The 27,373-nt window shown below is 35.5% G+C and overlaps 1 protein-coding gene across 3 annotated transcripts in view; it reads right to left on the bottom strand.

Annotated features, from left to right (window-relative positions):
* The window catches only part of FAF1 (Fas associated factor 1), a 389,289-nt gene that overhangs the window by 98,132 nt on the left and 263,784 nt on the right, over positions 1–27,373 (bottom strand). For all 3 annotated transcript variants that reach the window (XM_081054990.1, XM_081054992.1, XM_081054991.1), the window contains 2 exons: positions 18,771–18,925; positions 561–697 (listed from right to left, as the gene is read on the bottom strand). In XM_081054990.1, coding sequence (XP_080911116.1) covers positions 561–697; positions 18,771–18,925 — 292 coding nt within the window. The remainder of the gene's footprint in view (positions 1–560; positions 698–18,770; positions 18,926–27,373) is intronic.

Below are 27,373 nucleotides of genomic sequence, written 5' to 3'. Positions count from 1 at the left end.
GGGCTGCGTCCCCTGCAACTAGCAATGGCAACTGGATCTGGAGCTGAGCTGCACCCTCCACAACTAAGACTGAAAGGTCAACAATGAAGCTGAACGGCACCCTCCATAACTAAGATTGAAAGGACAACATCTTGACTTGGAAAGAGTCTTGGAAGTCCACACTGTTCCCCAATAAAGTCCTGTACCCCTTCCCCAATAAAAAAAAAATCTTAAAAAAAAAGAAATCTCTCTATACACATATACATGAAATGTTGTATTTGACAATTGATTGTGACTTAATTGCTAGAGAATTTAGCAATTCTGAACATTTAACATGATCATCCTATGTTCCAAGGGTTGTACAATTTTATTAAGACATTTCTGTTCGATTTTCATGCAGCATATTTCATTTCTCATAACACCTACATTTTTTGAAGCTATTCATCTTCAGTAAGTTCTATATTTTAAAATGCAAAGATATTCACCAATACAGAGAGTTATTGTCAATTTTGATGGTAAATATTATAAGGTTATTACATACAGAAGGAGACACTGTATTCCTCTTGTGACATGTACCTTACCTTGTACCACATTTAACACTTCATTAGATGATCGCTTTCCCATAATAATCAGAAACAGTGGAAATTGATCTGTTTTTTGAGTCCGAATGGTTTGTGCGACAACACTGCCAAAGTGTCGATTGCACATTGTCAGAAATCTAAAATGAGACAAAATTCAAAGTTAACTTTCACTTCAGAGTTTAATACATTTATCAGTACCCTGACAAAAAACTCACCAAGTGTGGCATTAGTTATGCTAAAATTAGACAGCTTGTGTGATATCAAGATGTAAAATTTTGCTACATTGCATTTGCAGCTATTTCATAAATGATACAGAAGTGATTATCATATAGAAAGCATGCAGCACACCCTATATGCTGCCAGGGGCTGACAGCATAGGAATCTTAGTCTCAAACATTGTAAGCTTACTACCTTATACAATGAGAAAAACAAACAACATGAATTTTAAAACAAAAGAATTTCTTAAATAGGACAAATACATGTGGTACGAAGTTAAATTGATTAGCATCATCTTAATCTTAACAAGATTTAACAACATTTTCACAAGTATTTAGAATCAAGAATCGTGCTTCAGAATCATGTTTTCTCCAATAGTATCAGGTTCTCTATTTTCATACTTGGTATGGGATAAAAATAATAATTCTAAGCTTTTGACCAAAAAAGCTCAGAGATATTAGCATACAGAAGTCTAGCATTAGTATTCTTAACACGATCTGGAATAAATGAAAAAACTGATAAAGCTTTTCTCTTCTATTAGAGGACTGTTTGAAATTAGCATTTCTTTCAAGAGAAAAGGGTAGCTTATGATATGTTTTCAGATCTGATGGTAAAAAGTAAATGTCATAATAATAATGAATTATGAAAGACCAAATGCAAATATAGAATGCTTTAATAAGATCCAATTTAATAAAGTCTGTAAAAATAATGGACTTTTAATAACACAGGTCACAAAAGGCAAAACAGTGGAAATTCTGGGGACTAGCCACTGGTACGGCTTCTTAATTCTTAATTATGTTCATGAAAGGCAACTAAATCATGTGTTTTCTTATGCCTTATGATAATATTTTAGGTAACAACTCCTCTGAAATGTATGTTTTAGCTGATGAGCAAAGTCCTGTCATCATATGCATTAGAAGGTAAATCTATTTGAAAAGACAAACGGCATTAAAATGTCATGTGCTCAGATTTATTTGATATCCAAATTCAAAACAGAATCAAACCTCTTAATTTTTAAAGCCAATGTATTTCTAATCTATAGAAATTCATTCCAGAAATTTAGGCTGAATCCTCCACAAAACCTGTGTTGTGACTACATAAAGTAAACCATGTCAAGGCCCTTAGAACTGTCGGCAAAACTGTCAAGACCATTAATACAGCTGCAAGTAAGTTCACTGGGAGACAGGCTCATATACACATTTTGAGCATCAATAACCAGACATTACACCAATTTGAAATGACAAGACCTTAAGAAACCCATTGTTGGCCATGAAATATCAGCGCCCCTATGAAAATTCAGATCTCCACATTCCGCAACTAATATGGGATAATAGGTGCTCAACTAGCCTCCATACCAAATTTCACACCCATGTAGCTTTAGTTCATCAATGGAGATTGTAGTTCAGGAGACTAGAAAATTAAGATCTCATTTTTCTTTCCGCTTTTTACTAAAATATTTGAAGTCGATCTTGACCCTGATCTGATCACTGGCAACCTCTGAAATTAAAGATGTCAAAAACAGTTGGAATGCCATTTCCTACAAAAGGGAGAAAACAATTGTCCGTATTGTTTTCACACCAGTGGATTAAGTGGCTATCACCCAGTAGATGGCCATCACAGAACTAGCCTCACTAGTGATATTAAACACTAGCTAAATGGGATACCCCCAAAAAAGAAACAAAGAAAAGAAGCCAAGAAGGAAGGCTGGCAGGCAAACAGGCTGGAAGGCTAGCCAGGTGGTTTTAAGAATTCAATTTCCAGACAGTTTTGCCTGGAAATTGTGTACTTCCCAAATTCTCTTTTTTGTGAAAATGAGCTAGAAGGAAACAATTAGGAAAATCTAGTTATCTGACCGGGTTTAAAATAATATATAACACAAATTTCAAAACTACTCAAAACATATTCAAAGAGCTGCAGCCTTCAAAGACATTAACCATAAAAAAACAACAAAGTGATTAGTTTCCTACCAAGTATTGGCAAATCATTCTAATTTTTTGGAGGCAGTTGAGAAATATACAAGGATCACCCAGCTAGTTGATGCTTTCTTGTGGCCTTAACTAAGAATTTGTTCTAATCAAAGAGAGACTGTGTAAAAAATTGAATTAATCTGATTAATCTTCTCAATATCTGAATCATGTTTACTTTGAGATTTTCAAACAGTAATCATTGAGAGCCTGTAGGGCCAACCGCCAGCCCCAAATTACAAAATTCCTACTTGCCAATTCCTTCCATTACAGTTTATAAGACCTTCACAACACAGATACCAAATCTTTCTCATGGCTGGGAGGCTCTGCTTCTTCCTCTAAAGATCATTCACAGCAGAAAGTTAGCATTCACGGCACACTACTAGCAGCAAAAACCCAGTTCAAAACATTAGAACAAAAACAGACACAGGAAAAACAAGTTGTTTTAAGAGAAAAAAATTTGGTTCTCTGAATTGTGGTATTTTCTTCCTTTTGAAGAGATAAGTGTGCCCGTACATCTAGTGGTAGCACCAAAGTTGTCAACCTGATTGCATGCAGTGCTCATCAGCGTGAGGTCATAAAGGGATAAATGGTTTCAGCAGCAATTGGATTCCTGCAATCTCAATCCCAAAGGGGGAAACAATGACAACTGTCCTGTGGCAGGAGAAATGGCTTCGTTTTTTAATTATGAAATATTTTAATAAATCAAACAACCTACTCATCACAGACCTATTTGAGGAGGAGGAATAACAAGTTGCTTAATCAACCCCCCAAACCAAAAGCTAAAGTGACAAACTTGAAAAGACAAAGAATAAACGCCCTTACTAAGGGTAAAATGAGGGAGAGAGTGAGGGAAGGAGGGAGGGAGGGGAAGGAAGGGTTGAGAAAATGAATTAAAGAAAATGGTCAATCACAAATCAAGTATAATAAAGCAATTCATTTGTCACCGGGGAGTGGGGGGATTAGGGAGTGGGAAGTCTCAAACTTTGGCCTTGATGAAGAAACAAAATATAATTAGTAGCTCATATTTACCAGTTCTTGTTATTAGAAATCTAAGATAAAATTTTATTTTTAAATCTAAAGAAGGGGGAAAAAAATAGAACATCTGATGACTAGCATATATTAATCATTAGTAAAATTTTCAGTCTGTGAAGCATAGATCTTTTCTAACTTGCTAATGAAAATCAGGATCACTAATAAATCAGATATGGGAAAACGTAATCTCATTTTAATTCAAAACAGGATATAGTTTAATGTGTTTCAATCAAAGTCATAATTACGTAAGTCACTGATTTTAAATTGTACTCCAACATAAAATATATACCAAAAGAAACATAGCAATGTAGGGGGAGGGCAATGAAATTCCACACTTACCACGTTACCTACTCTACGCTAGATAATGTAAAAGAAAGCACATTTGATAAAAAGTGGAGGCCACAAAACTGTGTGGTGCATCCTGATTATTACATTTCGATGCGACTTCCGCAAATTTAAAGGAGCCTCAGAGGTGAAGTGGAAATAACATCTTTAAAACACTTACATTCTTGTAAGATACAGAAAGCACACAGAATTGTGCTAAGAATATGGCAGGCCCTTAAAATTGGTAGCTATTTTATTATTATTAATTGTATAATGATATTTAACATTTTTATCATAATTATTATGACAGTTTAGGATTAAAATGATAGCTTATACCTATGGGCCAACACTGAAAGATTTTTTTGCATAGTAAGATTTAGCATCAAAGAATGGTTGACTAAACAAAAACAGGCACTGGTTTTATTTTCATTCAGAGAATGAAAGGGCAAGTACTGATATTTGTAAAATAAGAAAATACTATTATAGACGCTGCAGCTCTGCAATACTACAAAACTCTACACATCTAAAAGTGGATATGAAACTACAATCACTGTTTTCTTTTTAATACATTTATGTTTAGTAATATTAATTACTTTAAAACCAAAAATCAACATCAAAATTTCTGGCTGCTTACCCTTGAGCCATTAAACACATTAAATGTCTTTCTGATAATGTGTGAATCATTTCTCAAAAACAAGAGTTCACTGAGCAGAAGAGATTCATGTTCAACAGTACTATAGGACTTCTCAGTATTACCCAACAGTTTGAGGCAAGTCTTTTGTATATACTTCCTTAGCTGCAGCTGCTAACCTATTTCTTTAAAAGCCACTTTGTTTTAAAAAGGCTCTTCCCTTTAAAACAGACCAAACTAGTGTATTTTTTGCTATAGTTATAAGCCTCATTACTTACACATATTCATTCATGTGTTCAGGGTTTGTTCAATTATATTTCTGTACATTGGTAGAAAAACCAGAACATAAGATAAAGGACCCTGGAGATCATCTACGTATTTGCACAGTTCTCCTTTCTTCTCCCTTTCTTTTTAACAGGGAAATGAGAGCCATGGTCCTTTAATGTGTGAAGTGAGTCTTAACTAAGTTGTTAGCACTGCCAGGCATAACCCACACAGGCCCCAGATAATTTTGTCTCCTACATCATTTTTACAAGTCTGCATACCCATCCCATTGTCCAGCTCATTTCTGGAGTTCCCATTAGGAATGATCTTCAGCACCCCTGGTTCATGCCCCTTTGTCCTTTGATGATGGCTTTGATTTTTGGAAACAGTCCTAAGTCTTTAGTTCAAACTGAGTTAAGTAAACAAGGTACATGACTAAGCTGGGAGACTGACTACACATGCAGTGATCTTCAAGCTTTAATAGCTTAGGAATCACCTAAGAAGTTTATGTAAAAGGCAGTTTCCTCAGCCCCATTCTCTCCGAGATTCTGATTCAACAAATCTGGGGAAAGGCCCAGGAAACAGCCGTTATATTATAATAAGCTGTCAACCGCACTCCAAGTAATTCTGATGCTAGTGGTTAATGGACCACACTTTGAGAAACACTGCTTTCAAGACACAGGACTGCTTTCTTTGGAAGGCTTTAAGTTGTCTCTGAAGGTAGTTTTTAAAGCAGTCATCCCTAAAATGTTTTGGGTAATGGCAGCTTCACTGGACCAAGTGTCTAGTCTCCTGAAGTGATTACCACATTGAATATGTTAGTTCTCACTTGCTTCATCTGTGTAGGTGAGATGCAATCTGATGTCTTTGGTCTCCAGGTGATGGAGGAACAACACAGCAGGGAAGGGGAGGTTGCAATATAAAATAAACAGTCCGGGTAAGTCTCACTGAAAAGTTGATATTTGGTCAAAGACGCAAAGTGGTGAAGGAGGAAGGGAAACACCTCAGGAAGAGAATTCCAGACAGAAAGAACAGTAAATATAAAGACCTTAAGGTTGGAAAGTACCCAGACTATTTAAAAGGTAACAAGGTTACTATAGCTGGAGCAAGGTGAAGCATCAAAGTCAAGTGATAATTTTGGCCATTTCTACATGGTAAAAAACACCATAATAAGGTCAAAAGATTTATGATGAACGGGGGTCAAATTCTAAATTTCAAACCACAGAAAGGACTAATTTCCCTAATATGTAAAGAACTCTTACAAAACAATAAGGAAAAGGTCAACAAACAATATGTAAACGCTCCCAGAAATGGAAACAGTGGAAACATGTGGAAAGATACTCAAAATAACTCAGAATGAGTAAACTCCTAATTAAAGCTACATTAAGAAACCATTTATTATCTGTTACATTAGTAAAGATAAAAGAAAATTTGGTAATACCTTGCACTGGCAAGGTTATAGGGAAATAGGCACTATTGTACAGTTAGTACAAGTGAAATTGGTACCAATTCCCTTGTGGGCAATTTGTCAATATCTATTAAAATTAAAAATGCACATATACTCTTAAACTAACACTCCTACTTCTGGAAATTTAGTGTAGAGATATATTTCCATTTGGAAATCACCTATGTGCACAGTTATTTACTATAGGCTTGTAATAGGAGAATGTTGGACATAATTCAAATGTCCACCAATAGGATCTGGTTAAATAAATTATGTAGCCATAAAACACAAAGTTCTTTATGAACTTACATGGAATATCTTTAAGATTACTGAAAAAAAGCAGGGTGTTAAATAGTGTTGATCATTTGTGTAAAACTGGGAGAAAATAAATATATATTAGCTTGTTTATATATAGAATAATCTCAGATGGATAAATAAGAAACTTATAACATTACTTCTGGGGAGGGAGACAGGGGTAAATAAAAGACTTTTCATTATACACCTTTTTATGCCTTTTGAGTTTTGATTAATATGAATGTACTGGCAAACCATGAAATAAATATCAAATTTGAAAGATAGCAACTCCCTCACAAAAATAAAGAAAAATTGCATGTAATAATTTCATAAACTTTTAACAACAATGTTAATCATACTTGTCTATTTCTTACCAGTCTTTTGTTCAAACGGATCTTTTCCTTTTTGTGGTAATCACTGTCTGAGTGGATACTATTTTTTTATCCTTCTATACAATAGTAATGAACCAGCATTTTAAATGGTTGAATAATACCCGCTGAGTAGATTCACACATTGTCACATTCATAATTATTCATTTTCAGCTAGATTTTTCTTTCTATTCTTTTACCATTATAAAGAATACTGGGATAAATATCCTGAAGTATATCCTTAGGATAAAAGCTCTGCAAAGTGGAATTATAGGATAAAAGGGTAGAATCATTAAGTGACTACTGATATATATATATATTATTAAATTGTTTTCTAAAAGAACGGTATAATGCCTCTCCACGCAAATGCAAATATTGTATGCACGTTAGAGAACACAGCCAAACTAAAGGCAAATTTAAGAAAAGGCAGAATGAGATTTAGGGTTGATTTAATCTAAAAAGCATCTCTCACCTATCTGAGGCTTTGACTTCCAAGTAAGGGTAAACTGCTACAGTGTCTCAATAGATTAGTATAGGGAGTTTTAAAAAGCTAAATAACTTCTAAATCTACCTCCTTATGTCATCTATAAACCACTCAAATCACTCAAATGAAAAGGCTTTGAGGCACTGACAGTTTAATGACTAATTTAGACTAATTTTTTGGAGACAATAATAATAAATAGATAATTGGCTTTTTCTCACCACTAGTAAGAATATGAACATTTATTTTAAGTACCCCATATAAATCTTAGTTGGGAGGAATAATAGAGAACATCTAATCCAATCTCTTATCAAATGCAGAAATTCCTTCTGTAGAAATGTAAAGAGAAGATTCATTCTCTAGGGCTGTATAAGGGAGCAAATTTATGTTAAATGCCAGATAGTATTTCTTCTGTGTTCTGTCTTTTACCAACTGATAAATATTTATGAGGGCCTACTAAATATATGACAAGGCATGGTTTCTCTCCTTAAGATATGAAGGCTATTTTGGGTTTGATAATTCAAGGCCCTTCCCGCCAAAAAAACATATGTGGTATATAACTGGGGCCTAGATTTAGTGGTTCAGACTAAGTGCCGGAGGGAATCAGAAAAGGGAATGTGGGCTTGGAAGTCAGGAAGAAATCTGTGTTCCAAGATGGTGCTCCTGGACAGCGATTAGGAGGAGAGAACCCATCTCTATAGTCCTACTGACTAACATATATTTGTTGCATAAATTGGCCAATTCATGCTTCAGTAATGTTTATCTCCACTATGACAATGCTGACCACACAACCTTTCTTTTCCTCTTCCAACTATTTCTGAAAACAGTTTAATAAAGACAGTTGGAATGAACTGTCATGGTTTCCAAGGTCTCTTTCACTGTACTTCCACCCCCATAGGTCATTTGGACCTACAAAATAAGCAGGTGTTGGTCCACAAGTTCATGAGAGTCCTTCCTGACTTTCAGCCTACTGCAGTTTTTACATAATTTCATTCTGTCACCACACACTGACTGAAAATGTGACTTAAAAGAGGCTTAAAATAGCCAAATGTTAAGAGAAAGTAACAATTACTGCAAACAGCATAATACTGAACAAGATTTTGTGGAGCCAAACAAACTGGATTTTGTCACTTACTAGTCACTTCTTTGGGTAACTTAATCTTTTGAAGGCTTAACATTCTCATATATAAAATGAAGATAATGATACCTACTTTTAGAATTGGTCTGTGGATTAATAAATATTATTTTTTCCTACCTTTTATTTGCTTCAGAGTTAAAACTGGTTTTTCCGTTCTTTCCCACTGTCCCCCCACCCCCCAAAAACCTTTAAGGATATGGCAAAATCCTACAGTAAGTTATAACAGGAATCTCAGACTTGTATCACTAAACAAGGAGTTATACTTAGCACCATGCTTGGTCCTGTATTGTACTGTTGTGTAACTTCCACAGTATGTATCAGCATCATCATAAGATAAGATCATGCCCTACTTAGGGGAGAGATTTGAAGATACATATTCATATTTTTTCATGTTGTCATGTCCTCCAATTTTTTTCCAGCTGCAAAATTTGGAGACTTTGTGATTTTATTGTTATATAAAAAAATGTTCAGCATCATTTATTTCAGAGTTTGTTGGTTTCTCTTGGAAACTTGGCATTTCCTTATGTATTTGCAACGAACTACCATTCCCAATGGATAAAAAAATGTGGGAGAACATTAGTAGAAATCTCATACACAGGACAAAAATCTTTAAAAGATAAATGAGCAACAGCACAGAACATTAGCACTTCAGTCACTTATCAAAGCTTTCCAGCAAGAACTGATTACCACCCAGCACTCGACAAAGGCTCACTTTAGACAGTGGATGTTTGACAGAGTTGAATGGACAGGTTGACTATATAGGCTTTTCTTCTAAGCTGTGTACTTATTATGAGTTAGATCATCAAAAAAGGAACATTTGAGGACTATCACTTAAGCTTCCTGAAGAATTACCATTACTGAAACAAAGATTTAATATAAAGCCCTCTGCTTTTACAGGGGATTGATATGAGAAACATCTGTTTAAAATAATCTGTCTTATGCAAAACAACAGTAGAAAATAATTGTCTATTAGGTTACCTAATGACTAATGACTCTCAAATAGAAAATCATGCAATAAAATTCTCCTTTGAATTCACTGCCAGGAAATCTTGAGATGAACTATTAGGCTTCCTTTGTTCATGTAAACTTGCCTCATTTTTTCCTTAGCTGAAGTATGTAGCAAAGTATGTTAAAGAGGACTTTCTTGGTTCAGTATTGAGGAAAGGAAAGATACATGGAAGGAGACTGTTTAGGAGGATTCTTTAAATTGTTGCTGTGGCTACAGACTGAGTAAACAACAGATAAATTAACAGATGGCTTAAAAAAAACTTTATAGTTAACCCTCTATTTGGGAATAATATAAAACTATCTGTCACTTTTCTCTATTATTATAATACAATCAAGTTCAAAGATACAAACGTGTTAAGGAAAGGACGCCAAATTTATTCCCTAATAAATTACCTAAACACATAAGAAACAAAATTCCACGTTACTCTCTAATTCCAGATTAAATTATTTCCTCTTTCAATTTCCGATGGTATATTTAGCAGATTAGATCATTAAGATTACTGGGCACTAAAACCTCTTTGAGAATCTATGTAGACTGACAGGTAATTACTGGAAAAATGTCAAAGGAATCAGATGGGTCTTATTAAGGAGACCACTTCATGGACAGTATAGATGCTTGACCAGTGCACTGTACACCTGAAGCTGAATAATATTGTATGTCAACTATAATTTAATATATATAGTCATGGGATATGGAGTATAGCATAGGGAATAGAGTCAATGGAATTGTAATAGATATATATGATGGCAGAGGGGCAATAGATTGGGGGAGGGGTGAAATGTCTAACTATCGCATTGTTTTGTACACCTGAAACTAAAAAAGAAAAAAAAGGAACCAGTTTCCTAGGTGGTTTTATATGACTGAATTAATATGTTTCTTTTATAATTTCTCTGAGTGTTTTATTACCAGTACTTATGGAAGAAGAAAATGTGCTACTGATTTAAATGGCATAGGTGATATGATTAGTAAAAATTCTTCAGAAACAACCATGAATATAAAAATTATGAACACTGACAAAGCAGTTACAAAAATAAATAAATCTCTGGAGATCTTTTCAATTTCAGACAAGAAGAAAAGCAAAAGACACGATGGGTATATTACTTTTTTTTTATATTACTTTTTAAGAAAAAAATATATTTCATTTTGGAAATGTCTTATTTTTAGAATTTGTTTCATTAGATAGCTTATGTTTTATAATCTATATAAACACTGGATCAAGTACTTCTGGCAATTATATTTATTTGAATCTGTATAATCTAAAATACTAGGATAACTAGTTATTGGGAGTGAACATTTGCACATAACTATAAATGAGTACAGGAAGCCACAGAACAGGATTTACCGACAACACAAAGGGGCAAAGCGTTGGTATTAACCTGCAACTTTGTGTATCTTGAGAAGGCAATGATTCTTTAATTATGTGGCTCTCACAATCAAGATACCTCGAATACTCAAAGCACAGAGTGTTTGGAAGAAAGACCAAGGAGAATACCAATGGAGTAGCAAGAAAAATAATATCTGATAAAAAACTTACAATGCTGTTCTTTTGGACTGTATTATCAGCAGTATCACCTTTGTATTGTTCTTTTCTAACAATAGTTTTCACACAGGCTGTGAAAACACATTGACAACAGTATCAGAGTTCAATGTATATTTCCTAAACAGCATTTATTAGATTAATATTGAGGAAAAAATATTTTTACACAAATGCTTGATTCTAATACAATACATACACCATCGGGAAGTTATGATCATAGTAGGTAGTAGTATGGGAAGTATCCAAATCAGACTTAAAAAAGGCTTGGGAACTGGTAATTTAAAATTACCTCAAACATTTTAGAAAGGATAGCCTTCTATTTTGAAGAGAGCAGAGAATGTATTATAAACAGTTTGGCCATCACCTATACACAGACTGGCTTGCTCTCAGTCTAAGAGGCCATCACCTTTTATCCTGTTCCTCCTTCCCTTTCAGTACGATTAGGAAACTACTCACAAGTGCACCCATGGACAATGCTGAGCAGTAATTATGACTTGCTGACAAAGAGATATGAACAATTACTGAGCGCATTTGAAACCCTACACTAATAAAGTCATTAGATGCTGCCCTTGCCATGGTCCTCCTAAAAGCCTCTGAAGTCACAAGAACACACGGCATTGTTTGCAGGGACAATTGCTGCCGGCAGAACGCAAACCTTGAGTTAAACCATGCTGCAAATTGATCTTGACATTCTGTTAAGACCGCCACTAAAAATCAAAAGCAGAGGAGAAAAGGAGAAAATGAGTGGGTAGGATGTAATCATGGAACAGGAGGGGTTCCTCCTCACCTTCTCTCCTCCCTCTTCACAAAACAAACCAGGGAGAAAATGACAAACTCTCCTGGTGTTTTGGAACCTTTATTTTAAAGCATTAATTAAGCCCTTGACCTGGGATGTTTAGGATGACAATACATTTCCTTTAAAAGTACTAGAAGGAAAATGTAGCACAAAGGGAATAGAGCAGTAGTTTGGGGAAAATCATATGGAAGTCTGGCATTGAAGTCTCTCTGGAAAGTCTTAGTTCCCTGACCACAAAACATCCATCTGTTTTATCAGCTACTTCTGCAGAATCTATATCTGCTCCTAGGGTAGCAGCTGGAAATTAACACTCCCATGCAGACCCCACCCCTGAGCTATATTTGCTGGATCAAATGGGAGTGCAGGGTTAGAGTAACATGGTTAACCAAGCTTCAGCCAGGCATGAACCACTGACTAGTTTGGAATTAAGGGTAAGCCACTGTGAATATGGCTAATTACTGAGATGGGAAGTGCAGGTGAAGACAGCCTACTGATAATAAGAACTTTAAGTCAATTAACTCTTGCCAAAGATCAAGTAATGCGGAAAACTATCACTGAATATTAAGGCTAACAAGTACCTGTCAGCACAGCAGCACCAGTTTACAGTTACTTCAGTTACCTGAAATATTGCACCCAAGGGCATTATGTTCAAAAGCTAATAATGACAGGCGATAGAATTCTGTCTGTGAACACTGGCACTAACTGTATATGCATAATTTAATATACTGCTATGTATATACTACATGCAACCTGTGTAACTCAGGCATGGTCAGCAGTTCCTCAGGAACTGTTTGCAGCTATTCGGAACACTGCTTAGAAATAGTGTGCAATGCTTGATTTACAACTTTGTAACATGTACACTGATGTGCGAAACATTTTCACCTCAGGAACGACTTCAGATATAAGCAACTCATTCTTTGGCACTCATACCTGGCTGATTACCCAGTTGGCACTAACCTAGTCAAGTCAGTGTTTAAGTTTTCAAGAATTAGATCATCTAAACCAGTACCTATACTGGATGGGCTAATGGAGACATTTGTGTTGTTAGGCCCTCCTGGTTGGAACAACAGATACCCATTAACCCCCTTATTACTGGTAATATTGGTGGTTTACAGTGCCACCTATGTTATGGGCTTTCCTTGATGAAGCCAACTTCAGCCAAGAACCCACAGCTTAACAATGAGGGCACACATGTGCCAATATTCCCATGTACCCAGCAGGTGTCTAACAGGTCAAACAGAGGGAAGCAAATTAATGCTTACTGTGCTGTGTTTATGCAGTGCTATCTATATTTAATTCTGATGGTGCCCCAATGTAACTTGCCTAGGTGAGCTGGGCATAGCTCACCACGTACATGTAGCCAGTCCAGTGCTCTGGTCCTATGGACATGTTTAATCAATGCCACCACCATTGCAGAAGGCTCAGAGTACCATCCCAAAATGACCCAATTTGAGAGGCCATTTGCTTCAGGGGTATCACAGAGACTTGGTGTGTCTGGGGAAGAATCTCTGGAACCACTGGGTGAACTCATCTAGGTTGGATTTCAAGCCTCTTTCCAGATGGCCTGCAGGTGCCCATGACACATGAATATAGGCCACAGTATTCTGGGTGCTGCTGGGCCAGCAGAAGACATGGTACCCAGTCTGGACATTTTTTAGTTCATTCTGTAAGGAGAGTTGTTGCTTTTTCAGTCCTAGTAATGATTATGGGGGAAAGGATTACACAATTAGAGGGGGTATAGCAGCATTTCCAATGCTCTTTCTACTACCCAAGTTGGTCTTATTTTTCCATAAGCCTATTCGAGATTATTTATTTATCAATATAACACTTACTTTTAAAAAAGGCAATGTGTAACACTGAGATTATAGACATAGCTCCTTTGGGGAGCTAACAACCCAGCAAGGAGATAGACAATAACCATACTTGTAATGAGTGCCATTAATGCAAATTAGTGTAGGGATACTATGGGAGCATATCGAATGTGCATTTTAACCCAGAATGAGGTAAGAGAAGGTTGGAAAGAGGCAAGGCTTCCTAGACATGATATCTGTCCTGAATTTTAAGAAATTATTTTTTTTCATATCCCAAGCATTCATTCACTATGAATATATTGTGGTAAAAAATATTTTTATTGTATTAGTTAAATCAGTGATGGTTTTCTATATGTTACACACATCCAAAAGAACATCTGATCTCTGCTCCACTGTGTTTGCTGGTAAGCATATGCCAATATTGGGATGAAGCATTAACAAAACAACTCGGGATCTATCCATCCTGGTTGGTTGACTCTAATCTCAACCTGGTTCAGACCATACAGGAATATACTAGCTGGTAAAATCCTTCTATTTTTTCTTTCCTCCACCATTATGTAAACCACTGACTCTTCATTTAGATACCTAATAATGAGGTTTAAAATACCAATATCCTTTTTTAAGAATAGCAAATATATGCAACCCAATAAACTACGAATGCTGCTAATATAAAAATCTCTGAATAAAAAAAGTAAAATTCCAATTTTACCTATCTGTGTGTCCTCCCTTTCAAGTTCTTCCCTGGTCCACTTATGCAGAGTAACTCACTATAAAATTCATTTGTATTCTCAAAGCACTTTGTACATATGTCATATTACATACCTTATTTCCCCGAACATAAGACCTAGCAGGACCATCAGCTCTAACGCGTCTTTTGGAGCAAAAATTAATATAAAACCCGGTCTTATTTTAACATAAGACCGGGTAATATAATATAATATAATATAATATGATATAATAAATATAATATAATATAATGTAATACTGAGTCTTATATCAATTTTTGCTCCAAAAGATGCATTAGAGCTGATTGTCCGGCTAAGTCTTATTTCGGGGAAACACGGTATTAGCTCTTATGTCTGTCTTGCCTACTAGATTACGAATGTTTTGAGCATTAGCACTGTATCTTTTTCAATTTTTTATCCTCAGTGCACAGCACCATCCCTGGTTCATAATGAATATTCAATAATGTTTACTCAATGAATAAACACGAAGGAAGATATATCTTTCTTAAGATATTTTTTAGCCACTTCCAAAAGTGATTTATAGGATCTCCTTGTTTACTATTATCTATCTGTTTTTAGCTCTTTCATCTCTTTCATTTACAGGTATATCCAATTTGTTGTATCAGGATCACTGTTCCGATGGATATTTAGGAAATTATATCCTCTAGTACCTCTCAAGACCAACAAGGGCTTTCCACGTACTGCTTGAAGAAACAATGACCCTGAATTCTAACTAGACATGGCAGCCAACAAGACTGTAGAGAGTTTTCCAAGAAAGAAACCTCTATTTTGATATACAATACTGAAATTATAAGCAACATTCTTACGTGGACTTGGATACAATGCATTCATTTGCCAAATGCTTACTGAGTTTCTTCTAAAATTTTGTGAAGTGCCTTGTTGAATGAGACAAATAAAATGAATAAGCGCTTCCAGAAGATTACAATTTAGTGAGCATGTACATTGTAATAATCATTATAGCTAAAGTTTGATGTCTCAGTTCATATTTGGAATATTCCATGATCAATCTAGAAATTTTTCTAGTACATTTTTATACAGATATAAGTCGGTTAACTTAAGTATTCAGCTTAAAATAGAAAGTTATTACCGTCATTTTAAAGATGGGAAACCCAAATCATCAACATCACAGGAGTGTATAACAGGGACATTCCATAGAATCTGATTCTAGTTTATTAGTGAAATGAGGAACTTTAACTTATTAAAGCAACTGACATTCTAGTAACCTTACCAAAGTATTCACTTAGTCCAATATCCTTCACTTCTACACACATGAGAGATTCACAGTAAATTGTGGAGCACTAATGCTTCTGTAGGCTTACTCGGAGTATTTCTTAAGGAAAAGTAAATTTGCCTGGCAAGTCCCTTCCTATCTTGGGCATTGATGTCCCCCTGCTATCATATCAGGGGAAGTCCCAGAAAACCATTAAGGAAGTATCCAGAATAAATAGCTTACAGTCTCAGGATTCTCTAAATTTATAGTAGCCTCAACTAGGAAAGCCAGATATGCGACCAGACAAGCCATCTAGCTGGAATTTATTGCTGAACTTTTACATTTGTCATAAAAAAAAAGTCACAGTTAAAAGGAAACCCACCGTAACAATCTCTTTTGTGATGCCTAGAAACCTCTTCCAAATTTCCGTATATTAATCTGTCCCATTTTTAACTCTCTGGTAATAGGCAAATGATGGCACAACAACTTTTGATATATAGCCCACTGATCAATAAATATTAGTGTGGCAGTCTTCTACTAAATTGAGAGTAAAAAACTTTGAGATTTTGTTACTCAGTGTTAACAGCATCAAATGAATGGTGCAATCAATTTTTCATGACAAACACCTTTGGATAAATGTGGTGATAAAAATCCAAGAGATCACAGAGATGGAACTCAATTAGATAATTTTATTTAGATGAATCTATGATAGGAGGCACGGAAATTGTAGCTAAGCTAAACCCTTTTTTTACGGGCAATGAATCAACCCAATTAATTAATTTTCTTACAATTCCATATACCATAAAGAAATCTACTTTTACTCTCTTTTAGGAATATGCCATTCCAATGAATTTTCATCTGTTTGTAAAATGTGTATTTTTCCTTTTGCTTTAACAGTAATAATGAGTGGTTGTACATAAAAAATAGCTATATCATTTTGTAACTTTGTAGAGAGAAATTTAATACTTTACCTTAAAATATTCTTTAATTTGTAACATAGATAGAATGTGATTTTGAATAAGAATGTCAAGTATCTTAAATTCTAGAAATCGTTACATTCTCTTTCTCCCCATGGCCTTGCTTGTTTCTATAAATGTTTATTAAATTGAATTCCTAGATATTTTTATTTTCAGTCTTTAATATCACTTCTTTGTATTTTCATGACAATAATTTAATAATGGGATGTCACATTTTTAAAAATGTAGATTGAAATATCCTATCATACTTCATTGTCGGTCCTGCAATTCATTGAGAAATAGCTCTAAAGCCTTAAACAAGGCCTTTATTTTGTGTTGTAAAAGAGTGTCATAAGGAGTTAATAGGACACAGCTGTACTGGCTCTTTCTAATAAGCAGCTTCTGTCGCTTTGGTCACCACAGGTGTCTCTGTAACCTGCAAACTCTTATTACTAGTGTATCAAAGTTGTGCTACTTAACAGACTTCTTTAGTAAAACATAACAAAGCAATTACATGGCTGTTGATTGCCAGTCATAAAAAAAACACCCTCAAACACTGTTTTTCAAAAGACACTACACTGCAATTTTTTGTCATTGTAAAATAAAAGGAACTAAGGATTTAAATGGAGGATAGAACAAAATAACAGCAGGTAGCCCGCTGAACTTAGCCACTACAGATGGTTTAGAAATAGTGTTTCCTTCTCCATCAAGTTGTGGATAAAAGGAAAGGAGGAGATTCCTTACTGCCAGTGAATGGAAAAGATTTAGCCAAGTCTCCAGTCTATGTATTTTGCCTCATGAAAGACCTTCGATGCTGCATTTTTATCTGTTTTTGGCACTGCTTTTCATCACCTTTAACTGACTATGAATAATAGCCTGATTTAATTTAAACAAATACAGGTGCTAAAGGTTCTTTATTTATGTATAACAGGGAACATTTCCAAGGCAGATCGAAGTCATCCTATGAAATTCCCTAACCATTTGCTTAAAGAAATGAAGTATTAGATGAAGAAATTGCTTCAACATTCTTTTGCTTCACATTTAAAGGAAGAATCATCTTTCTTTTCAAATTCAGATTACATAAAACAAAGTCTGAATGATGAGCAAAAAGTCAGTGAGCCATAAAATAATAAAAAGACAAATCAGATGATTTAATTTCTAATTGTTCTATATAATCATTTAAATTAGGTAACTACAACAGGCTTGCTTTGAAATGAATTAATTTAATCTCCTTGTTCATAAACCAGCAGCCTGCGATTATGATTGTGTTAACACACCCAAAGTAGCATCATGGGATGTTATGGCCAATTGTGTAATTAAACATAATGAAATATATTTCAGATGGGAAACGCAAATAGGCACAATATGAAGAATTATTCATCACTTACAGACATCATGATTAACAAACTAAGTAAATTTATCCTGACAGCTACGAAAGGGATTTTTTTTTCCTATTGAGAATATAGATGTGTGCAAAAGAATGTGTGCAATAAAGCGATTACATCAATTAGCATATGCTAGAGTTAAGCTATTACCAACTCCACTGGACTGGTCCAGAATGTCCTTCCTTCTTCACTGGAATTATTAAAAAATAAACTTACTACTAGGATTATATGCTAGACTTGCCTTGTCTTTTCCAAACATTATTAAAAAATACTTTCTCTACATGTTTAACACATGACAACATTAGAACATACAGTACACAGCAATGTAATACATCTGTCTTAATGCAAAAAGGTGGAAACAATGTATTTTAGTTTTGGTTTTGGGTTAGTTTAGTTTTGGGTTATTCTTGAATTTAAGAAATCTTTATCAGTTAAGGAATTCATAATTGTAAATAACTGCATTATGTTAGCTACAAATAGCTGTGTCTAATTAAATATAATGATAGAGGATGAAAATGTCTATGGTGGTAAGAAACCAAATACAATGATGACTTTTTTAAAAAACAGAAGCCCAACTGTAACTTGTGAACAACAACATTACCGTGCTCTGTTGGCATCCTTTGTCAGATCCCAAGCCCAGGTTATAAAATTTTGACTCAGATAAGAGACAATAGATTCAGCACAAAGCATTTGTGAGCAGAACACGTTGGTTAATACACTTTCATCATGGTGGAGGTAGATAGCAAGAAGCTTTCTCTGAAAAGAAAAGAAAAGACTGATGAATTAAAACATAAAGTAATGTAAGATTTCTCGAATTTTGGAAAAGTATAATCAGTTGATATAAACAGCAAAGATAAAAATTAAATGCTTTTCCCTAAAACAGTACCTGACACTTAGAGTTCCTAAAGCACTTACTAATATGAATAAAGATGCTTCCTTATACTCTAAAAAGGCTAGGATGATTATATTCCATCTTATAGACCACTGTCATAAATTCCTATTAATAAGTGCAAGCCTACCTCAAGCAGAAATTGCAACCAAATTGCATTTTCTTTAAATAAAACGGATTCACCATTCTTCATATTTAACACATACTTTGTGTAAAGGGAAAATTAATTTTGAACTATTCAACTATACAGAGAAAACAATACTAATTAAGATTGGATGCCAAAATCTCTTACGTATTTTTAATGTTTTTAACCTGAACACTGAATAGTCTTTTCTACTTGAAAGGTAAAGGTCTGAAATGTTTTGTTTTAGACCTACACGTAATTCCAAAGCCCTTAATGTGTTCCCATAGTATAAAGCATGTAACATTTAATCGCCATTTGAAAGGATAGAAAATGTTCACTTCACATGAATTCTTTCTAGTTTATATTTTGGAAAATGTCCAGTGCAGTTTCTCACATGGAAAATTATTTTTTCCCTTTTGCCTGATAAAATTTGCTTTCAATGACATTTGCTGTCTTAAAAGTGTCCTCGGTTATAGTTGAACATTCGATTAAATAATTGAAACTAAAAACTAAAATTGAACAAATAAATTGCAACATCAGTTTTAATAACAACAACGATGATTAAAGAGCCTGAATTGTTATTGACTAACTTCTTGGTGCTGCCTTGTAGAAGAGCTGAGTGTAAGAACAGTTAGTTAGCAGGAAATGAAAAGATAAAATTTTATGGTAAAGACAATGTACAAACCAGTCTGTGAAACCCGGGCAAAGGAAAATTTCAAGGAAGCTTAGGATCTTTCCCTTCATATTAAATAAGGATTTGATGATAATAAAAAAAAAAAGGTGGGGGATACTAAACCAAAGAAGATTTATAGAAAAATATAAGGCTCATGTTGATGAACAGTTAATGAAATCAGATGGACTTATCTGATGGAATTATCCTGATAAATAATCCAAATTATAATAATGAATAATAAAAAATTTTAAAAGTAATCATTAAAATGTTTTCTCCAAAGGTAAACTTTGTACTAGATGAGCATAGCCAGAGGTACACAGGTAGATTAAGATTCCAAAAGCATCTACTATGAAGAGGGCACTTGGTTACACACCCATTACCTACTTTAGCCCCCAACCTAAACCTACAAAATATTCTTAACTTTATTAGTATATAGCATACGAGGAAACTTATAGCATATGAGGAAAGCTGACTTGTCCTAAATTCCACAACCAGTACAAGTAAGTAGTACAGCTGGGATTGGAACCCAGATTGAGTGACTCCAAGTTTAGTGTTCTTTCTTTGATAGTAGCAGAGAAATCAACCACACTGTAGCAAAAGGTTAGAGTGCTCCTAGAATATGAAGATTCCAGACTGGCCACCACTCACACATCAGTGCTTCTGGGGCCTCAGAGACAACACTAGCTGCTTCCATGCTTCAGGTCATTTATTCATTCATTCAACAAGCATTTGTTCAAATACTCCTTTTCGCAGGCCCAGCAGGAAGCAGTGGTGATGAAATGGAGAGTAAGAAAGATTCAGGGTTTCTTCATCTTTACTGAAGTCTGCAGATAACAGGAGTTGGCTTCTAGGAAGTTTGTAATCGATACATTGTTGTAGAGATACTTATCTGGTAAATTCCTACTCATACTTTAAGGATCCAAGAAAATGCCTCTATGAAACCTTCCCTGATTCCCGTAGGCAGTTAAGAGTTTCCTTTTCTGGGCCTCTATCTCTTCCCATTAGTATTGTAATTGTTTCCCAAGTTCCCCTCTAGACAAAGTCTCTCAAGTGTGAAGACTGGGTCTCTTTCAGGCTTTGCATCCCTAAGTGGACATAGGTCTCAGAATGTTTGATGAAAGAAACTCGAATGCTGATTTCAATCACAGATTTTAGAAATCTGCTGTTTTAGGGAAAGGAACATGAACCTGGCAGCAGTAACAAATTCAGAGTTCTTCTTCTTAGGAGCTCTCTAGCTGAATAGACAGAGGGATGTCAACCACTAAGTCTGTTTGATCGTATCTCAGCAACTACACTTAATGAGACACTGGGAACAAAAGAGCAGTCCACTTTTAAATCAGCATATTTCTATCCAAACAATGGCAATGGTTAAATCTTTAAAATGCCTATTTCTCTCAAGAACACGGCACTGGAACATTTAGACTTTGGGAAAGAGATTAGCGATTTACATTGCTATCTCACTGATTTAATTTAAATGCTCTTCCAAACCAAACACATGTGCCGAAGAGGCTACTAAGAAACCCAACATGCAGAGTTCCCTATAAGTGCAGCCGACAGTGTTGACTGAAACTAAACTTGGAAATCCAGGACACTAATGCACAATATCAAGCAATAAAACAGCATCTCTTTGGCAATATTTAATTTAAAAAAGAAGAAAGAGGCAGGCGAAGATCAGGCACTGTCTGTTTTGGAGGATCAACCATTCTGCATTTCAAAGCATTGGTCCCTGCAATATCCAGGTTACTGTGCTAGAATCTCGACTATTATATCTCAGTTGTGAGAGGGAGGGCAAAGATGTGTTTACTCAGTGATTAGGCCCTTAGAATAAGCCTCTAGCTCCTAGAGAGACAGCTCACCACTTATTCATTTGGGCCAATTCACAAAGCCTAGGAAGATTAAACATCCATGCTGAGAAGACAAGCGAATGCAGACGGTGAAAAAGAAATAAAAATTCTTTAAAAACTCTGAGATGACTTCATTATTTTTCCACAAGGAAACTTTAGGAAAGTGTTTAGTTAGAGAAAAACCCACATTGACCTCTCTCTAAACCCTTAATCTTTTCTTTGTGGTGGCATTGCTTTGTGGTAAGCTACTGGCTCGCCTCGCCCCTCTTTTCACTAGTAGCTGAGAGAAAAAAGGCTCTGGAGAAACAGTTTTCGTTCCAGGGACACAAACCCCTGACACTGTTAAACATGAGATGCCAGGAAAACACACTTAAAAAAAAAATCTCACTTTAAGCTCTAAACTGTGAGAAAGGCAATGATAAAAAGAGTATCAGAAGAGGATCTTCAGGCTGGGGGCACTCCCATAGTAGCTTTCAAAAAGGGAAACAGAATAATCTCAAAATAATCTTTTCTCTCTAACATAATAAACTTTTAACAAAAATTTTCTTCTGTTATTATGATAGTAAGAAGAAAAATATAAAGACTCTTAATAATATGCAGATACTACTAAATTCGGCTGCATAAATCTCTGATTAAATTATAGGAACGACTAACTGAACCCCAATTCAGATTTCTGATTATTTTATTGAGCTCAATTAAATATAGGCCAAAACACTGAGAACTGGGTTCAGCTTATCAGAAAACTGCTTTTGTGAAGAAAGGGCATCCAGAACATAGAAAAAGCCTAAGAAAATGTTTTATTTTCTATTACTATAACCATTTTTCCCTTTGGCCCATTAATAATTTAGTTCAATAACATTTGCGGAGTGCCTATGTGTTAGGCATTGAGAATACAAAAATGAATAAAACAAAGTTCTCTGGTGCTCAAGAGTTGGGGGGAGGGTTGTGCATGGGGAAGCAAAAATTTAATTGCAGCACCATATGATAAGTGATAAATTGGGGCATTAAAAACACTCCATTTTATTTGTCTTTCTAATTTGGTCAAGAGTGTGTAAGTCTGGTAGATGACAAAGGTCAGCAGCACAGCTACACCCTCTTCAGACACCGTCTTTGTGATCTAGGTTTTGATAACACAGTGTAAAGGAAAGTCTCCTAGTTTTAAAGTAACAGAAAGCCCTGTGCTAAACCCGGTTTTGCCAGTGGCCAGCTGTGTGACCATGGGCAAAATGGGCATTGTAAGGAATGTGGATAAAGCAGGTCAAGTTCCTATTTACTACGCCTGGCCCACAGTAGGTGCTGAATAAAATGTAGCTGAAGATTCCTACCGGACGAAGATTCTGGGATCATCCATGCAAAATAAAGGCTTTGAAAGCAATTCCAAGAGAAATGATAGCCATGAAAACATATTAAAGATCATGTAGCTTTAATACAATTTCTCCTACTGGCAGCGTTCAAATCAAAGAGCTAAGGTACTAGGCAGATGTTTAGGAAATGCCAAGCTGACAGCAACCAACATGACTTGGCCTTGAGCTTCAGCAGCTATCATGTTTAGGACCTTGCATCACAGAAGCATAGAACACACAGCTAGAAGAAATGAGCTGGCTGTGTCTCAAAATAAGCCAGGCACAGAGCAGACACTCAGAAAATATTTGCTGATGGACTGAAAAGAGTTGTCTAGTTTCTTTCTGAGTACCACAACACTCATAATCTGTATGTTCAATGATTTTAAAGTTGATATGACAAATAACTTCTAGAAATGGCAGTTAGGTCATAGTTTTTCAGTAAGAGAATTAAAATAAATTTAAAATAAAATCATTGTGTAAATTGGGACCTGACTTTATTTCTCCCTTTCCATTTCCCTTCTTTTCTGTCAACATTATCATCGTCATAATAATCAGAATCATCATCACTATTGTTTTTGTTTTTAAGTTTGGAGATGGTTTTTAGATACAAACAATTGACACTAATACAATACTCATTTATCCTTTACCTAGGTTTATCAATTATTAACATTTTGCCCCATTTGCTCTATCATTCTTGTTATGCTTCTCCCTGAAACATTTAAAGTTACACACATTATGACACCTCCACCCTAAATTCCTTAGCATCTGTCTCCTAAGAAACAAGGACATTCCCTTATATAAACAAAATCTTTGTCACGCCTGAGACATTTAATATTGTTACAATAACATCATCTAATATAGAGTCCATATTCAAATTTCTCCACGTATCTCAAACGTCCTCTGTTGCTGTTTTATTTATAGTTTTAAATCCAGGCTCTAATTAGGATCCGTCCAGTACACTGTCCACTTCCATAATCCCGTTCCTGTATATGGATGGTCATAGGTCCAGTCCAGCATACAATCGTGACTCAAGATAAGTACTCGATGAGAATAGAGGCAGTGCAGCATGAAGCCACACTGTTTGGGTTCAAATTCCTGCTTTGCCACCTCCTTGTAGTATGACCTTGGGAAAGGAAAGCTACTTTTGTGTGCCTTGGGTGCTACACAGCTCTGGAGCTTAAGAAGTCCAATACTTTGTTTACAGGGGGATGGTGATATGAGTGCTACAACAGAGGTGGTCCTAGGGTCTAGACTGAACTCAGATTGGCTGCTTCCTTATGAAGGTGATATTTGAGCTGAATTTTAAAAGCAGGTTATAGTAACTGATTCTTTGTGACTTGAGCTGAATTTTAAATGTAGGTGATAGTGAGGGAAAAAGAGTGAAAAAGAAAAAACAAAGAGAACAGTTTGGCAAAGGCCCAGTGATGTCAATGGCCTAATGTGTTTGAAGAATGCCAAGGTAGTAATTTTTGAAGAGAGAAGAACCACAGTGCAGATTGATTTGTGGAAAGAATCATGACACTTTGCCTGTTTTGGATCCCAAAGCTGAGCTTGGGGACCAATGGGCAGCAACCAACGGGAGAGGTTCCACAAGAAAATAGTCAGCTACCGAAGATGAGGAGATGCCAGGATGGTGTCTTTTTCCTCTCACTTCCTGAAGCAGATGTTGGGGTTGCACTCTGAAACCTTGAGGACACAGGTGTATTTGAGTCTCACATAGGGAGAACTCTCATATGGAAGTTGCAGGTCAAACAAACAAAGAAACAAACGGCCTGAAGTAAAATCAAACTCTCTTCATAAAACAAACTGGGCATAGAACTTTATCAGTTTTCATTATTCAGACTGTAATACTCAGGTCATGAAATATCTTTGAGGAAAAACAATATGTGACTAAAGTTTTTATGAATAAGGAAATTAGAAGCACTTACAGCAAACTGTAGAGAGGGAGCAGTCTCTTTGGGGAGGCTGACAGAGGAAGTACGGAGGCAAGAAAGTAGACAGTTTCAGGCCAGACCAAAGATCAAATCTCACTAGTTTTCCAGTTCAACAGTTAGGAGCAGTAACAACTACTGGAAAAGCAGTCACATGAAAGAGCAGGCAGGATTTTTCTGATCCTCTTCTCTTCTGAGATGGATAACTACCCCTAGTTAACGACAGGCCTGTTAAACGGGTGGAACAACATGAGTGTAATGTGAGGTACCTACTTTGAAAGGCAGTGGTCAACAAACACTCCCTTCTCCCACGTTTAGGCCACAGAGGAAGAGAAGAAGAACCAGTAGCCTATCTATCTCATTTGTTTCCATATTCTAGGGAGTGGGGGAACCATAGCAATAAAGAATTGAAGATAAGTTAACACTAATTTTTCATTAAAATGTATTGATAATAACTCATTCTTCCTGAAAATCATAGGAATTCCAATGATTGTGGGTACATTTGTTCAGTAACTTTCTAGTACTGTCAAGTACTGTCTGGAAGATTTCCAAGTAGAATGTTGTAAATTATAAAAAGCTAAGCTGAGTTTAAGCATACAGAATTATAGGAACTCTCTTCCACTCATTTAATAGGCATGACAGAAACTGTTAGCAGTCCCTAAATACTGTCCATTTCTTCCTTAGTGAGGATATCTCATTTATTTTTTAAGTTGGATTAATGGCTGACTGAAATACAGAATACATTTCTCAGCCTCCCTTCTAAAGCAGTGTGGCTATGTAACTAAGTTCTGGCCAATGTAAGCAGACGTGCTAGTTTGAGCTCTGGTAGTCATACTGAATCAGGGTATAACCTGAATTGCACCCCACAGTGGAACAACGTAATAGAAGGAACCTGAATTTCTCACTCTGTGATGTGCCATACTAGCCCTGGGCAGGCTACCTCTGGACTTCCTGAAGGGAAGAGAGAAATTAACTTCTATTTTGTTTAAGACGTTAATTTTTATTTTTTTGTTACAAGTAATCAAATCCAATCCTAACTCTTACAATAGGCTATCTAAAAGAAATTCTTAGTCATACATAAAAATGATAGTCTACAGAACTGTATCATTAATCCATAAGAGCTGAAGAAAAGATGTTAGGTTGGTGCAAAAGTAATTGCGGTTTAAAAGGTTAAAAATTGCCAAAAACTGCAATTACTTTCGCACCAACCTAATACATTTATAGATTAGTTCTTGGTGCATCAGAAAGATGCTCACAGCCCAATGGGCCTCGAATTATACTTAAAGGGATTATAACTGCCACTGGCCTAAGGCAAATGATCCAACTGGTCATTTAGAAAGCTCCATCTTGTTCATCTGTTAGTGAGAAGAGAGGAGGGGACCCTATTCTCAGAAGGCCAAGCAGAAACTGCCATTGGATGAAGGCAAAAGACGACATGGAGGTTGCTATTCAGTGTGCATCAAGTCTAGACTTTATGCAAAGATCAGGGAGAGCCTTCTCTACTAACATGGGTCCAGTCCATCTAATATCCACATCCAGAGAGCCTATGGGATTTGTAATAGTGCAACACTGAAGTGTACATCTACCTGAAAGGCCAAATTACATATATTAAAAACCCAATAGGATGGTTGAAGTCATAGTAAGTGATTGGTTCAGGTATTTTTTTATAATCCATGTATCTAGCTACATACAAACATAATTTTTACAACATGAAGGAGACATACTATATATACTATTATGCATCTCACTTTTTTTCGCTCAACATCTTGAACATCATTCCACATCAATATACATGAAGTGGCTTCATTCTTTTTAATGGTCACATAGTACTCCACTGAATGAACGATACTTAAGGTATTTCCAATTTTTTGCTATTATAAACAATGTTATAGTAAATGTCCTTTTATTTATCTTATTTCTCATATGTTTAAGTATATATGCAGAAAAAGTTTTGCTATCATGTTAGGTGAAAATGATATATTAGTGTAGTTTTAATCTGTATTTCTTGTCTTATGGATAGTATGAAGCATCTTCTCATATTTATGAGTTGCCTTACTTCCTTTTCTGTGAAACATCTGCTTATATAACTTGCCCATACTGGGCTGTTGTCCTTTTCTTATCAATTGTTGGGGTTCTTCATAAGTGTATATGCAAGAGAAATTAAGTTTCCAATATCTTTAATAAAGACACTATGTACTACTTAACATAAAAAATACTTCGATATTCTTAATACAGTTATTTATGAGACTGTAAATGACAAGGCGAATACAAAACTGTAAATGACTGTAAGTGACAAGGCAAATACAAACCCAACAGATTCTACCGAAGAAATGCTTCATAGAGAAAGGCCAGAACACATTAGTGTAGGTCTATGACAAAGGCAGTATTATTCTCTTCTGT

Source organism: Rhinolophus hipposideros, assembly GCF_964194185.1.
Source record: "Rhinolophus hipposideros genome assembly, chromosome: 8".
NCBI classification, from domain to species: Eukaryota; Metazoa; Chordata; class Mammalia; order Chiroptera; family Rhinolophidae; genus Rhinolophus; species Rhinolophus hipposideros.
This window is presented reverse-complemented; position numbering and strand designations above follow the sequence as displayed.